Source organism: Stegostoma tigrinum, chromosome 25, assembly GCF_030684315.1.
Source record: "Stegostoma tigrinum isolate sSteTig4 chromosome 25, sSteTig4.hap1, whole genome shotgun sequence".
In the NCBI taxonomy this organism is placed as follows: Eukaryota; Metazoa; Chordata; class Chondrichthyes; order Orectolobiformes; family Stegostomatidae; genus Stegostoma; species Stegostoma tigrinum.
Window position 1 is genome coordinate 18,846,152 of NC_081378.1, and position 14,743 is coordinate 18,860,894.

Genomic DNA, 14,743 nt, shown 5'->3' on the forward strand with positions numbered 1-14,743 from the left:
TGTTTTGAGAAGAGAAGGATAAGAGGGGAAATATTCAAGGAGGTACCAGTTCGATGATGCCAGGCATCTTATTACTATTTTTGTCAACTTTGTATCTGTTAAAGCACAGCTGCTAGTTGGAAAATTGGCATTTGAGGCACCTAGTTTCAATATGGATAATTACCAGGATGGCTACTGTGCTGGTTAGATAAATGTGATTCTCACCTGGATTGTCCTATCAAACATGCCCAAGACAGGCGCAATATGAATTCAATACAGAGTAAAATTCCCAGTGCGCTGTGCCATCAAACAATCCTACACCTGTATAGTTTAAATGCAGAGCAAAGCTGCTCCTACTCCTCCATGCTTAATGGAGATTGTAATGTCTTTATTTCAGCATTATTAAAGTCCCTTGTGGTTTCATGCTAGTATATCTCCTGTACATGGCTCCCAAGGCCTTGGCATCCAAAATTTGATACAATGCTGTAGCTGAGATTTAAGCAAACAACCTGTGTTTTATAAGAGCCTAAAAACATAAGCAATAGAAGCAGGAGAATTCTATTTAGCTTTTTAGATTCAATTAGATTAAGACTTATCCACTAGACCTTCCCACACTTTTTCCAGTTCCCTTAATTCTCACAACACCCAAATATCTATTGGTTTGTGTCTTGAATATACTCCATAATTAAACATCCAGTGATCTGGCATACAGAATGAAAAGATGCATAACCCTTGAATGAAGAAATGTTTCCTCATTTCAGTTCTAAATGGCCATTGCCCTTCTTTTAATCTGTTACCCCTTGTTTTCAGCTCCCTAGCAATGCAGCACATCCTCCCAACCCCTTGATAATTTTATGTTTCGATTTGATTACCTGTCTTGCTTCTAAATTTTATGGAGTATAAGCCTAGTCAACTCATCTTTCCTCCATGGAGTCATCCTCTCAATCCAGGAATCAATCCAGTCAACTTTCATTGTACAGCAGTTCCCCTATAGCAAGTATATCATTCCTTAGATGAAGAGACAAAAGCTGTAAATAGTGCTTTAAATATGGTCTCAGCAAAGCCCTGTATTATTATAATAAAACTTTGCTTCTGTAGTCCAAACCCTTGGTAATAAAGACTTGCATGCTACTTTTTCTCCTAATGTTTGCTAAACCTATGTGTTATCTTTTTATGAATCGAGTAGGAAGGCAACAAAGTTCTTCTGAATACCAACATTACCCAGTCTGTCACTATTTAGAAGATGCCCTGGTTTTCTGTTATCACTGCCAAAGTGGATACATCACATGCCTCTCATGTCATATTTTTGTACTCTATGGTCGAGGATATGCTTTGACAACTGAATGATAAATAAGAGAGAAAAATGCCTAACTGTTACTGTGTGGGATTTTCTTTCGACTATCCTATTTGAACACAGTTTTTACAAACTATATCAGTGATTTGGATGAGGGAACTAAAGATACAATAGCTACATTTACTGATGATATCAAGATTAAGAATCTATAAATAAATGTGGACAGGCAAATGAGTGGTCAAATGTTTGGCCGGTGGAGAATAATGTGAGAAAATATGAACTTGTCCTTTAGAAACAGGATATATTTAGATAGAGAGAAAGATTGCAGAACCGGTGAAAAGAATCTGGTTATCCTGGTATGTGAACCGTAAAAAGTTGTTTTGCAATTACAGTCAGTGATATGGAATGTTGGCATTTATTTCAATGGGAATTGAGTATAAATGCATGGAAGTTTTATTGAAGTTGTACATGCTTTCAGTAAAACCACATATGGGGTATAGTGTATATTTGGGTCTCTGTTACAATATCGTACACAATTCTGGTATCCACATTATAGGAGGAATCTGGTTGTACTGGAGAGGATGCAGAGGAGATTTGCCAAGATGTTGCTGGGGCTGGAGAGCTTTAGTTTGGATAGATTGGGGTTGCTTTCCTTGAAGCACAGGAGACTGAGCAGAGACGTGATTGAAATATATAAGACTGCGCTGGGCATAGACCGAGGAGAAGGAACTTTTCCCCTTGGTGGAAGAGTCGAAGGCCAGGTGGCATCAATTTAAGGTAAAGGGCAAGAGACTTAGAGGGATGTAAGGAAAGATTTTTCACCCAGAGGGTGGTGGGAACCTGGAATTCATTGCCTGTGATTTAAGGTAGAAACAGCAACCCTCGTAATGTTTAAGTATTCAGATGCACGTTTGCGATTCCCATGCTATGGCTACGGGTCGGGTGCTGGCAGTTGAGTTTAGAATAGTTAGGTGGCTGTTTCTGACTGGCACAGTCTTGATGAGTTGAAGGTCCTTTTCCAGTGCTGTAGACCTCTGTGACTGTGACTGTATTTGATAAAGGTTGGAGTTGCATGGGAAGCAGTTCAGACACTGTTCACTTGAGTCTTGGAATGAAATGCTTATTTTATGAAGAAAACTTGAACAAGTTGGGTCTGTATCCATCAGAGTTTAGAGAAAAATGACAGATGGTCTTATTGAAACATGTAAGACCCTGAGGGGACTTGATGTAGATATGGGAATGTTGTCACAGGGAAGAATAGGACTAAGGTGCTAGGTTTAAGAATAAGAGATTTTGCTTCTTGAGATGGTGTTGAGGAATAATTTGTTTTGGAAAAGTGTGTTAGTATGTAAAATTCTCTTTCCTCAAAAGCAGTGACGTGGAGGTACTGGTGTTGGACTGGGGTAGACAAAGTCAGAAGTTGCACAACACTAGGTTAAAATCCAACCAGTTTATTTGAAATCACAAACTTTTGGAGGGCTGCTCCTTTATCAGGAGATCTCAAATAAACTTGTTGAACTATAACTTAGTGTTGTGTGACTTCTGACTCAAGCACAGTAGAAGCTGGGTCATTGAATTGATTTAAGCTGAGATTTTTGATAGATAAGGGGCCGAGGGTTATTGAGCCAGTCAGGAAAGTAGAATTGAGATCACTCCATGATTCGATTGAATCACAAGAGTGTGCTCAACGGACTGAATGACCTACCCCAGTTCCTAAGTTCTATGTTAATACTTTGGTCATGGTGTCTTCAAGACAAAACAGGGAGTGTAAAATTCAGGATGAACTACTTCTTTACTTCCATAGATGGAGCGAAGAAGATTGAAGCAAATGAGCAATCCGAAGCTAAACAAACGTCACAAAGTGAGACATCTGACAGAGTCCAGGAGCTTGAAGAGAAAGTGCGGTTACTACAGGTTAGTGAATCTTTTCTGCAGTGGAATGAACGAGGAGAAAGATATTGAATTAAATCACATTCACTGATTTGTGAAGTCTGCAATATAAACATGTTGTCCTCACGTTAGTAAGTAGGAAGTTCAGGATTGCCATAACTGAGGTGTCATTTCTTGTGGTTTTATAGAGTCATCAAGATATACAGCACAGAAACAGACCCTTCAGTCCAACTCGTTCATGTTGGCCAAGTATCCTAAATAAACCTAGTCCCCTTTGCCAATATTTGGCCCATATCTCTCTAAACCCTTGCTATCTATATAACCATCCTGATGCCTTTTCAATGTTGTTATTGTACCATGCTCTACCGCTCCCTCTGGCAGCTTATTCCGTATATGCACCACCCTCTGTGTGGAAAAAGTTGCCCCTTAGCTCCTTGTTAAGTCTTTCCCCTCTCCCCTTAAACCTATGTCCTCTAGTTTTGGACTCCCCCACTCTGGGGGTAAAAGTCCTTGCATATTCACCCTATCCATGCCCCCTCATGATTTTTTTAACTTCTGTAATTTCATCCCTCAGTCTCCAATGTTCCAGGGAAAATAGCCCCAGCCTCTCCTATATCTCAAACCCTCCAACCCTGTATATCTTTTCCGAACCTTTTCAAGTTTCACAACATCCTTCTTGTGGCAGAGAGACCAGAATTACATGCAGGTGTTCCAACAGTGGCCTAACCAGTGTCCTGTATAGCCGTGACATGACCTCCCAACTTCTATACTCAATGTCTGACCAATAAAGGCAACCATACCAAATGCCGCCTTCATTATCCTGTCTATGAGCGACTCCACTTTCAAGGAACTATGTTATGAACTTGCACTTTTTGAAGCTGTGTGTATGGCACACAGATGGCTCTTTACAAGTGGAATGCACAGCAGAACCAAGGAGGTCTCTGGTATAATCCATACTATAGCTACCTGTCCCTCCTCTGTCTTTGTGAGAATGGTATAGACATTGACCACCACTGAGTTTTGGTGAGCAGGAATCATGGAACCAGCACCAACAGTTCACTGATATTTGTTGATATCACATAGAGTGAATTGAATGGGTTGACACATGGCATCTGTGATGCTGGGGACTGCTGGAGAAGGACACTCGGTACTTCTGACAGAAGATTGTGACAAATGTGTAGCAGTACCACATTCTGGGATAGTAAGCACTGCCGATGCTGGAGTCAGAGATAACACAGTGTGGAGCTAGAGGAACACAGCAGACCAGGCAACATCAGAGGAGCAGGAAAGCTGACGTTTTGGGTCAGGACCCTTCTTCAGAAATCCGGTGTGTTTTGCAACTAATGAACGTGACCATGTTGTCTCACTATAGTTCAAGAGTATTAATGTTCTACTTGCTTCCCTCTCTTTCTGTGCCTCTTAATGGAATGTCTCCACTCACTCACCGTTGTTCTGTGCACTAAATATGGTAATGGAGATTAAAAAAAATTTGAGATCCCTGTTGCTGTCACAAGCCCATAGCTAAATAGCTATTTCGGGACAAAGGTTCAGCTTTAAGCAGCTTGTAAACTGCCTCTGTGCCACTTCTAATATCCCTGTTGGATTTCAGTGGTTATTGATACTTGCTCCCAATTGATTCTAAATGCGAAGTAATTAGTGGTGGCTAACAGTACTGTAGTCCAGTGGCACTAAAGACCAATGTTACATCAGGTGTTTTATTACAGGAGTTTATGCATTACTGAATTCGTCATAGTCTTAACACAGAGTCACATGGCTCACTTCAGGGCTTGAGGAGATAAGTCAGGACTGATACTGGAGTGCTGTACTGAGGGAGTGCTGCCGTGTGTGTGCTGTCTTTTAGTTCAGACTTTAAGCTGAGGTTCCATGTGCTTGGTTTGGCAGATGTGAAAGATTTCATGGCCCTGATTTGAAGAAAGTGAATTATCCGTAACATCCTGGAAATATTTAGCCCTCAGTCAACATCACATGAACAGATTATCCGGTTGTTACCAGATTGTTGTTTGTGGGAGTTTGCTTTGCACAATTTATCTGCTTTGTTTTTTGTGTTCTAACAGTGACTGTTAAGGGCTTTTGAGAAATCTGGTCATTCTGAAAAGTGCATAATAAATCCAAATGTTCACTTTTTTAGTACTTTTTTGTTGTGTAGTTTATCTAATCTGTCAGTTCCCCTTAAGATTAGATTTGACCAGAAGCTAATTCGTTTCCCTGCCCTTAGTTGCAGCCAGATTACTGGGTATTTCCAGAACTTGACAGTTTAATGATGTGATTTGTTTTAAACTGCTCCAAATCTTCTTGTTTGGCCTCCCTGGCATTTCCTTGTTCTTACTGCCCATCACCCTCTACCTGTATGCTTCCATTGGCACTCATTACCAACTGCACCAAATTGTGCATCATTATTCATGTTTAGAAATCATCACATCCAACAGTGCAGCTGCTGCTGGTGTCTGTCCTCACTCTTGTACTTCTGTTAAGTTTTGTTTTTGGTTTCCTGGGCAACATCTTGATTTCAACTCCTCAGTTTCAGGATTCCAACCCTTGTTTTACAATCCTTTCATGGGCATGTACCTCTCTGTCATGATTATCTCTTCTGATCCCACAGTCTTGAGGCATCTGTGCACCTATGTTTCAGGCCTGTTGAGTATTCCTGAATTCAACTGCTCCATCATTGGAATCTTTGTCTTTCGCTTCCAAATCCCTAACTGTGAAATTTCTTCCCTAAAGCTCTTCAGTTTTCCATCTCCCTTTACCTTTAGATATCTTAAAAACAATCTCTGGTCAAACCTTTGGCTTTCTCCCATATATTATCATGTGTAGCTCAGTGTCAAAAGTTTTATAATGCTTCTGAAAAATCCCTTGGGATTTTTTTTGTGTTGAGGGTACTGTACAAATGCATAAAGTGTTGGTCATTCCCTCTCTCTACAGTTTAAAGCAGAGGTTTCGGATATCTTTACCCAATCGTTGGAACTTTTTAAAAGCCTTCAGCTGCTTACTTCATTCCATGCATTTTTTGAAAGTCTTCTGAAACCTAATAATTTTTGTCACCTCTTCCAAAAGTGCCACTATTCTCCTAAATGATTCAACTTGGGATATTTCCTGTGTTAAGGGGTGTATAATATTGGGGGAAGACAAAATTTCTGCAATATTTTCAAATCAGTTAAGTGTCATTCCTGGCCAGTCAAGTGTAGCTTCTTATTTGGGATTTATTTCCGAATGTACGTAAGAGTAAAGTGTCTCCCTGGGTATAAAGCTCTGGTACTGTTTGAACAGTGGATATTACGAGACTATAGAGGAAGAGGAACATAATGGGATAATTGATTAATTGCCTCCAGTACGGTGTGAGTTTCAATGTTTCTGGTCTTTAAGTTAGTTTTCCTGAGCCTCCCTTGTTCTGAGCTCTATGGTTAAGCCTGAACAGCATCTCCTGCATGTAATCCAGTTTCTGTTATTTGTTTCAATACTTCACCTTATTTCCAATCTGCAATCCCAATTACTCCATTTCGGTCCCCTTTCTCACCTTCATTCATTGCATAGGCGTGTGCATTCTTTTACCAGAAGCTGTCTTGTTGATGATCCTATTGCTATGGTTGTCAGCTTCAAGTCCTTTGTCTGCGTTAGTCCCATTACAATTAAAAGTTTAATCATTTCCAATTTCTCCAACAGGATATTAAAAACCTTTAAGTGTTATATTGTGTAAATGGAGACAGTACTGTACCTGATCAAAGCCAAAGTTGAGCAAAAGTCACGTTTTATCATCTCTCATATCCTGTGGAATTACCTTTTACCAGAATTATGTCTTGTATGTACCACAACTCTCCCATTTTGTTCTCCCATGTATTCCTACCCTTGTGTGAAGTTTTTAAATGCAAACTGTTAACATCCTCCTATAGGTTTGTGCCTATTGCACCATTTGAACTGGTGACAATTCATTTACTGAATTAGGATCCTTTTGCCTGCAACTCATCGATTCTGGAAACTTGCCCGTTCTATCTTTTCTCCGCTACAGGTGCAAAGCTTTGCAACATCTAACTAACAGTTCTCCTTTCGCTTTTCCACTTAATCCTTCTTTATCTATTCATTTTCCAAGTCTGGTGAAGAATTTTAAGGTAGACATCCCAGACTAGTAATTTTAAAAAAAAAAAATTCCTTCATGGGAATGGATGCCACTGGCTAAGCAAACATTTATTATCTATCATCAGTTGCCCAGAGGACAGTTAAGTGTCAACAATATTTCTGTGGATTTTGAGTCATGTATAGGCCGGACAATTAAAGATGGCACTTTCCTTCCCTAAAGGACATTAGTGAATCAGATAGGTTTTTCCAACTTGCATTGAAACAATCTGAGAAAAAAAATCAAACAGTGCCCTTAACACAGATGTTTCGTTGTCATGCTGGGTGACATCATCAGTAGAGCCTCCGATGAAGCGTCGGCGTGTTTTCCTGCGTGGTTTTTAAACTCTGGGTCAGAAGATGCCTACATGAACAACATCAGGAAGATACTACACGCCCAGAAACACTCATTACACTACCCTTCATCAGGAACACATTGGAACTAACCACAAGACTCCTGGGACCGCTGGGCATCAGCGTGGCACACAAGCCCACATCAACCCTACGACAACAGTGCTCACCTGAACTAAAGACGCTCCCCCCACCATGGACCAATGTCGTCCACAAGATCCCCTGCGGAGACTGAGAAACACGACATCGGACAAACAGGAAGGAAACTAACAACAAGAGTACATGAACACCACTGGCTAAAAAAAAGACGCGAACAGTACTCACTCATCTCAATCCACATGGATGAGGAGAACCACCAACTCGACTGGGACTACACCAAAATCCTGGGACAAACTAAGCAGAGACAGGCACAGGAATTCCTAGAAGCCTGGCACACCATGAAGAAAGCCGTCAATAAACACACTGAACTCGACCCCATGTACATTCCAGTATGAAGGAAAACTGGAAGTAAGGCAATCTATGTCAACGGACCTCAGAGTTTGAAAACCAGGCAGGAAAACACACCGATGCTTCATCGGAGGCTGCACAGATGATGTTACCCAGCACGGTAATGAAACGTCTGCCCAACAACAAACCAGCTTGAGTGAGTCAACCAATCTCAATACCCACAACCCGAGCTACAAATCTACTCCAAACCCTTAGTGCCCTTAAAATCCTGTAGGCTTTTTCTGGGCAGTCTCTAATGATACTGGATCTTTCCAGTTTCACTATTAAGGAAAACATCAGTCAGTCTGACTCTGTGTGATTACAAAAGTTGCTACAAAACTAGTTGCTGCTGTCCTTACATTTGACACAACAAATCTTTATAGCTGCCCAGATCTCTTGCCACTTTTCCATTATAAAAGCAAACATCCACACTTAGAGCCATGGAGCCATAGAGGTGTACAGCATGGAAGCAGACCCTTTGATCCAACTTGTCCATCCTAAATAAATTTAGTCCCATTTGCCAGTATTTGGCCTATATCCCTCTAAACCCTTCCCATTCATATACACATCCAGATACAATTGCAACATTTAAAGGGTATCAGCCACCCGAATTCCTCTGGCAGCTCATTCTGTACACACACCACCCTCTGTATGGAAAAAGTTGTCCCTTGGGTCCCTGTTAAATCTTTCTCCTCGCACCAAAAACCTATGCCCCCTAGTTTTGGACTCAGCATTCCTGGGGAAAAGACCTTGGCTATTCACCCTATCCATGCTTCTCATGATTTTATAAACTTCTATGAGGTCACCTCTCAGCCTCCGCTCTCAGTAAAATAGCACCAGCCTATTTAGCCTTTCCTTACAGCTCAAACCCACCAACCCTGGCAACATTGTTGTAAATCTTCTCTGACCCCCCCCCCCCCTCAAGTTTCACAACATCCTTCCTATAACAGGGAGACCATAATTAAAAGTGGCCTAACCAATGTAACAGGACCTCCCAACGCCTATACTCAATGCACTGACCAATAAAGGCAAGCACATCAAATGCCTTCTTCACTATCCTATTTATCTGTGACTCTCCTTTCAAGGAACTGTGAACCTGCACTCCAAGATCTCTTTGTTCTTTGCAATACTCCCCAGGACCTTACCATTAAGTGTATACGTTCTGCCCTGCTTTGCCTGTCCAAAATGCAGCAGCTCACGTTGATCTAAATTAAACTCAATCTGCCACTTCTCGGCCCCCCGGCCCATCTGATCAAGGTCTCATTGAACTCTGTGGCCCCTGTAAAACTGGTGTGCTCTTCCCTGGGAGGTAGTGCTGCAGCAACTCCAGTTTATCTTAGTGTTGCGACTTAGTCATTAATAATAACTGAACAGAGTGTGGATTCCACGACCTTTGACCCCCTCCTTGACTAGCTATTCTCTGTCCTCTAACCCTCGTCTCTCGAAGACTGCACTTGATCTCGACTTGTAGTATAGTCTGCTTCGAGATAGCGGTTATATCAGCCAAAGTTTAACATAATTGTGAGTTTCCTGTTATTGCTGTTTCAGATCAGATTTGTGTCAGTATTTAGGAATTCACTTGCCACTGAGGCTTTCAGAATAGAAACCCTGTATGTAACCATTTGCTTGTAACAGTGCACCTTCAGGCTCTGACCAGTAGATTGTGCTATGATGCAAGTGTTTGATACTTCTCCTAACATGTCCCATTTGACACCAAACAGAACTCGTATTTGTGAATTGACTCTGGGCAAAAAATTATTTCCCCAAACTTAAATCGTTTTCTAGAAATTCTTATTAACTTAGGCTGTCACATTCAATAATTTGTGTTTATTACTCTTCTTAAACGCCCCAACCACACTCAGACGGCTGTTGCAGAACAGGAGCTGTCATCGCAGAACAGATTGGCAGAACTGGAAGAGGAGAAGGGAAGTCTGATGTGGAAGACAATGGATTATGAAGAAGTCAAGACTGAAAATGGTAAATGGTTTTGTTATGAAAAGGGTCTCTATATCATTTCATTCTTAAAACAGATGGTGACCATTATAATCTGTATTTTGCTGATTTTGGTCAGGGGAGTTATGTTGGAATGACACCAGTTGGTAGTGATTTGCTGCTCCTATTGCTCAAACTGGCTATAATCTTTCTGTAGCCCTTGGGTACAAGGGTGATAGGATCATTTTGAAAATGGTAATTCCGCTTAAAAATAGTCAGTCACTTGAGACAAATAAGGTTAAATTTAAAATAAAGCCAGCAACACTTTGCTAAAGGCAAATTTGTGTTCAAATAATTTATCATTAGAATCATAGAATGCCTACAGTGCAGATAGAGGCCATTCAGCCCATCAAGTCTGCGCCAACCTTCCACAGAGCATCCCACCCAGACTCACCCCGCTCCTTGTAACCCTGTATTGAAGGAGGCCATTCAGCCTATCATGTCTGCCGGGGCTTACATAGGCAACCAGTCTAATATAATTTTCTGGTTCTTGGCCAGAAGTCTTGTTGGATGCAGCACTTCAAGTACGCAAGTTCCCAGGGCCTGATGGGACCTATCCCAGGATACTGAAGGAGGCAAGGGAAGAGATTGCTGGTACTTCAGCAGAGATCTTCGTATCCTCATTAGCCACAAGCAAGGTCCCGGAAAATTAGAGAATAACCAGTAGTGTTGCTTTGTTCAAGAAGGGCAACAGAGGTAATCCAGGAAATTATAGGGTGGTGAACCTTACATCATTGGCAGGGGAATTATTGGAAAAGATCCTTAGGGATGGGATTTACTTGCATTTGAAGAATGACCTTATTAGGATTAGTCAGCATGGCTTGTGCAGGGAAGGCCCTGCCTCATAAACTTGGGTTTTTTGAGGAAGTGATGAAGTTGATTGATTGAGGCTAAGATTTTGTATGTTATTTTTACTTAAGCATTTGACAAATGGTAGGCTGGTCCAGAAGATCAAATTGTGTGGAAACTCAGTGTGAGTTGTCAAGTAGATACAAAATTGGCTTAGCCAAGGAAGACATATGGTAGTTGTGGAGGTGTGTTTTTTTTTCCTGACTGGAGGTCCGGGACCAGTGGTGTTCTGCAAGGATCAGTGCTGGGACTTCTGTTTATTGCAATACACATAAATGATTTGGGTGTAGATGTCAGTGGCCTAATTAGAATATTTGAAGATGACACAAAAGTTGGTGGAGTTGTGAATAGTGAGGAAAGATATCAAAGGATGCAGCAAAATGTAGATGAGCTAGAAAGTCAAGTGGTGAAATGGCAGATGAAATTTAGTCTGGTCAAGTGTGAGGTGATGCATTTTGGGAGATCAAATGCAAGAGGAAAGTGTACTGTAAATGGCCAGACCCTTAGGAGCATTGATATACAGAGGGATCTTGGTGTCTAGGTCCTCCAAAATCTCTATCGACCCTATTCATAACTATCTACCCATATTCATTCTCATAACCTTACATACTTCTGTCAAAATACCCCTCAATCTCGGATGCTCTTGTGAAAACAATCCAAGTTTGTCCAACCTCCCCTTATAGCCAACACACTTCAATCCAGACAACACCCTGGTGAATCTTGTCAGCACCCTCTCCAAATCCACTGTATCCTTCCTGTAGTACGGTAACCAAAATAGTGTGGAGTAATTCAAATGTGGCTTGACCAAATATGACTTGCCAACATTTATATTCAGTGTCCCAAGCGGTGAAGGCAAACTTGCTGCACGCCTTCTTTACCACCTTCTCCCCATGTGTTGCCACTTTCAGGTAGCTATGGACTTGATTGGGTCTTTTGATCAAGTATCAGAAAAGGTTGCTGAAAACAATCCAATTAATGTGTGTTCATAGATATCAGAAAGTGCCACCTATTAGGCTTGCTAAAATGGTTGAAGCCCACAGATTAGGAGAGACAGCAACAGCATGAATATAAACTTGACTGACAGGAAGTATAGAGTAGATATGAATGGTTGTTTTTGGTACTGGGGGAGGATAGGTGGCAGCATATTCCAGGGTCATAACTAGGACCTCTGCTTCTTTTGGTTTTTTTAAATGACTTTAATGACTTGGGGGTGCATTTTCAAATTTTGAATATATACCAAAACTTGCAACAATTGTGAACAGAGAAGTATAGGCTCCGACAAAAAAAAACAAGCCAGCGAAATCACCGGACGTTTGACAGGTGGCATTTAAGCTACAGAAGTACAACGTTTTAGTAGGAAGGCGTGAAGAGAAGAAATTTTTTTTTAGAAAAATGCAGTTCCTAAAAGGTGGTGCAGGAACAGAGAACCCATGTGGATAATGGGCTTTATAAATATTTTCCAACAAACCTGTTCAGAGATATTATTACACACTTCCACAGCAGGTGTGCTTTAACATAGGCCTTCTGGCTCAGAGGCAGGAACAGATATGTAAACGTAGAGTATAAACTAAGAAGGTAAAGCTGATACATCTTGGAACATTGGTTTAACCTCGTGTGCCATATTGTATCCAGTTCACAGCGAAGACTTTTAGAAAGGTGGCAATGGCTTTCAGGGAAAAAAGATTATAACAGTGCCAAGAATGAAAAAACCAGTTACTTGGATAGGTTGCAGACTGGCATTTTTCTCTTTCAAGGAGGTAGTTAGGAGATTTGACAGAGATAGTCAAAGCCATGTGGGGACTCTATAGAGGGGGGATAAAAAACTTCCCATTGGTGAAATGGTGGGAAACCAGAAGTTGCAAGTTTAGGGTGATTGGCAATAAAATGCAAGGCATCATGAGGGGAAAACATTTTCATGCAGTGAGTGGTCGTGGTCTGAAATGCACAACCTAAAAGGGTGATTGAATTGTCACTTTTGAAAGGGAATTGAATGAATACTTGTAAAGAAAATATTTGCAGTGTTGTAGGAATTGGTAGGGCTAGCCAGTTTGTTCTTTCAGATAGCTAGTGCTGGTATGTTGGACGAAATGGCCTTCTGTGCTGCACCAGCTCTGATTCTGTAATTCTTCAGTGCCGTCCCTGTTGGAGTGTGTAGAACTGTTGCGGGGAGGGTGGTGTCTGGTCTCTGTTTGGCTGTAGGGAGCAGAAGATTTATCATTTGTCCGAGCCTGATTATAAATCTACTCAGAGCTTGGACTTACTGAAATACTGTTGTGTTCTTTGTCATTGTGTGATGATGAGATCTGGGACTGAATAATGTCATCTAAACCAGAAGCCAAAACTGAAGCTCTTTTCATTCGTGTTTCAACAGAACATCTGCGAGCTAGGATTAAAGAAGTAGAACAAAGTTGGGGAACTGAGGCATTGGCTCAAAGTGCTCCAGGGAACATTCAGGTATGGACATGCAACTAAAAATTATCTGTTGGATTGACTGGGAGCATGATCTGGGCCTGACCTTGCCCTGGGCAATCTGATGGCACTGTTGTGGGAAGTTATATGCTTTCAGGAGTTTGCACAGGTATGTCAAGGTTCTTTCAGATGTTAATAAATCTGTAAACAAAGCTTACTTTATTCAGAAAATGCTACACTTGCCCCCACACCTCCTCCCTCACCCCTATCCCAGGCCCCAAGATGACATTCCACATTAAGCAGAGGTTGACCTGCACATCTGCCAATGTGGTATACTGCATCGACTGTACCCGGTGTGGCTTCCTCTACACTGGGGAAACCAAGCGGAGGCTTGGGGACCGCTTTGCAGAACACGTCCACTCGGTTCGCAATAAACAACTGCACCTCCCAGTCGCAAACCATTTCCACTCCCCCTCCCATTCTTTAGATGACATGTCCATCATGGGCCTCCTGCAGTGCCACAATGATGCCACCCGAAGGTTGCAGGAACAGCAACTCATATTCCGCCTGGGAACTCTGCAGCCCAATGGTATCAATGTGGACTTCACCAGTTTCAAAATCTCCCCTTCTCCCACCGCATCCCAAAACCAGCCCAGTTCGCCCCCTCCCCCCACTGCACCACACAACCAGCCCAGCTCTTCCCCTCCACCCACTGCATCCCAAAACCAGTCCAACCTGTCTCTGCTTCCCTAACCTGTTCTTCCTCTCACCCATCCCTTCCTCCCACCCCAAGCCGCACCCCCATCTCCTACCTACTGACCTCATCCCACCTCCTTGACCTGTCCGTCTTCCCTGGACTGACCTATCCCCTCCCTACCTCCCCACCTATACTCTCGCCACCTATCTTCTTTTCTCTCCATCTTCGGTCCGCCTCCCCCCTCTTCCTATTTATTCCAGAACCCTCACCCCATTCCCCTCTCTGATGAAGGGTCTAGGCCTGAAACGTCAGCTTTTGTGCTCCTGAGATGCTACTTGGCCTGCTGTGTTCATCCAGCCTCACATTTTATTACCTTGGATTCTCCAGCATCTGCAGTTCCCTTATTACTCTTACTTTATTTAGCAATGATACAAGTGACTAGATAGTTTGTGTTTAACCAGTGTTAGTTCAGGTGTGACTGCTAACAAATGCAACCTGTGAAAATCGCCCTGCTTCCTTTGAATAGTGCACGACATCTTTTGTAACCTCCTGAAAGGGAAGGCAGAGTCTGAACTTTGATGCTTTCTTGAACAGTGTGTATTCCAAAATACAGTACTAAATTATCAGTTTGGTTTATAAACTCAAATATCTGGAGTGAGCCCTAAAAC

The 14,743-nt window shown here is 41.9% G+C and overlaps 1 protein-coding gene across 3 annotated transcripts in view; it reads left to right on the plus strand.

The window, feature by feature from the left end:
* The window catches only part of golgb1 (golgin B1), a 66,118-nt gene that overhangs the window by 19,846 nt on the left and 31,529 nt on the right, over nucleotides 1–14,743 (plus strand). For all 3 annotated transcript variants that reach the window (XM_059654524.1, XM_059654525.1, XM_059654526.1), the window contains exons 9-11: nucleotides 3,078–3,187; nucleotides 9,991–10,105; nucleotides 13,341–13,423. In XM_059654524.1, coding sequence (XP_059510507.1) covers nucleotides 3,078–3,187; nucleotides 9,991–10,105; nucleotides 13,341–13,423 — 308 coding nt within the window. The remainder of the gene's footprint in view (nucleotides 1–3,077; nucleotides 3,188–9,990; nucleotides 10,106–13,340; nucleotides 13,424–14,743) is intronic.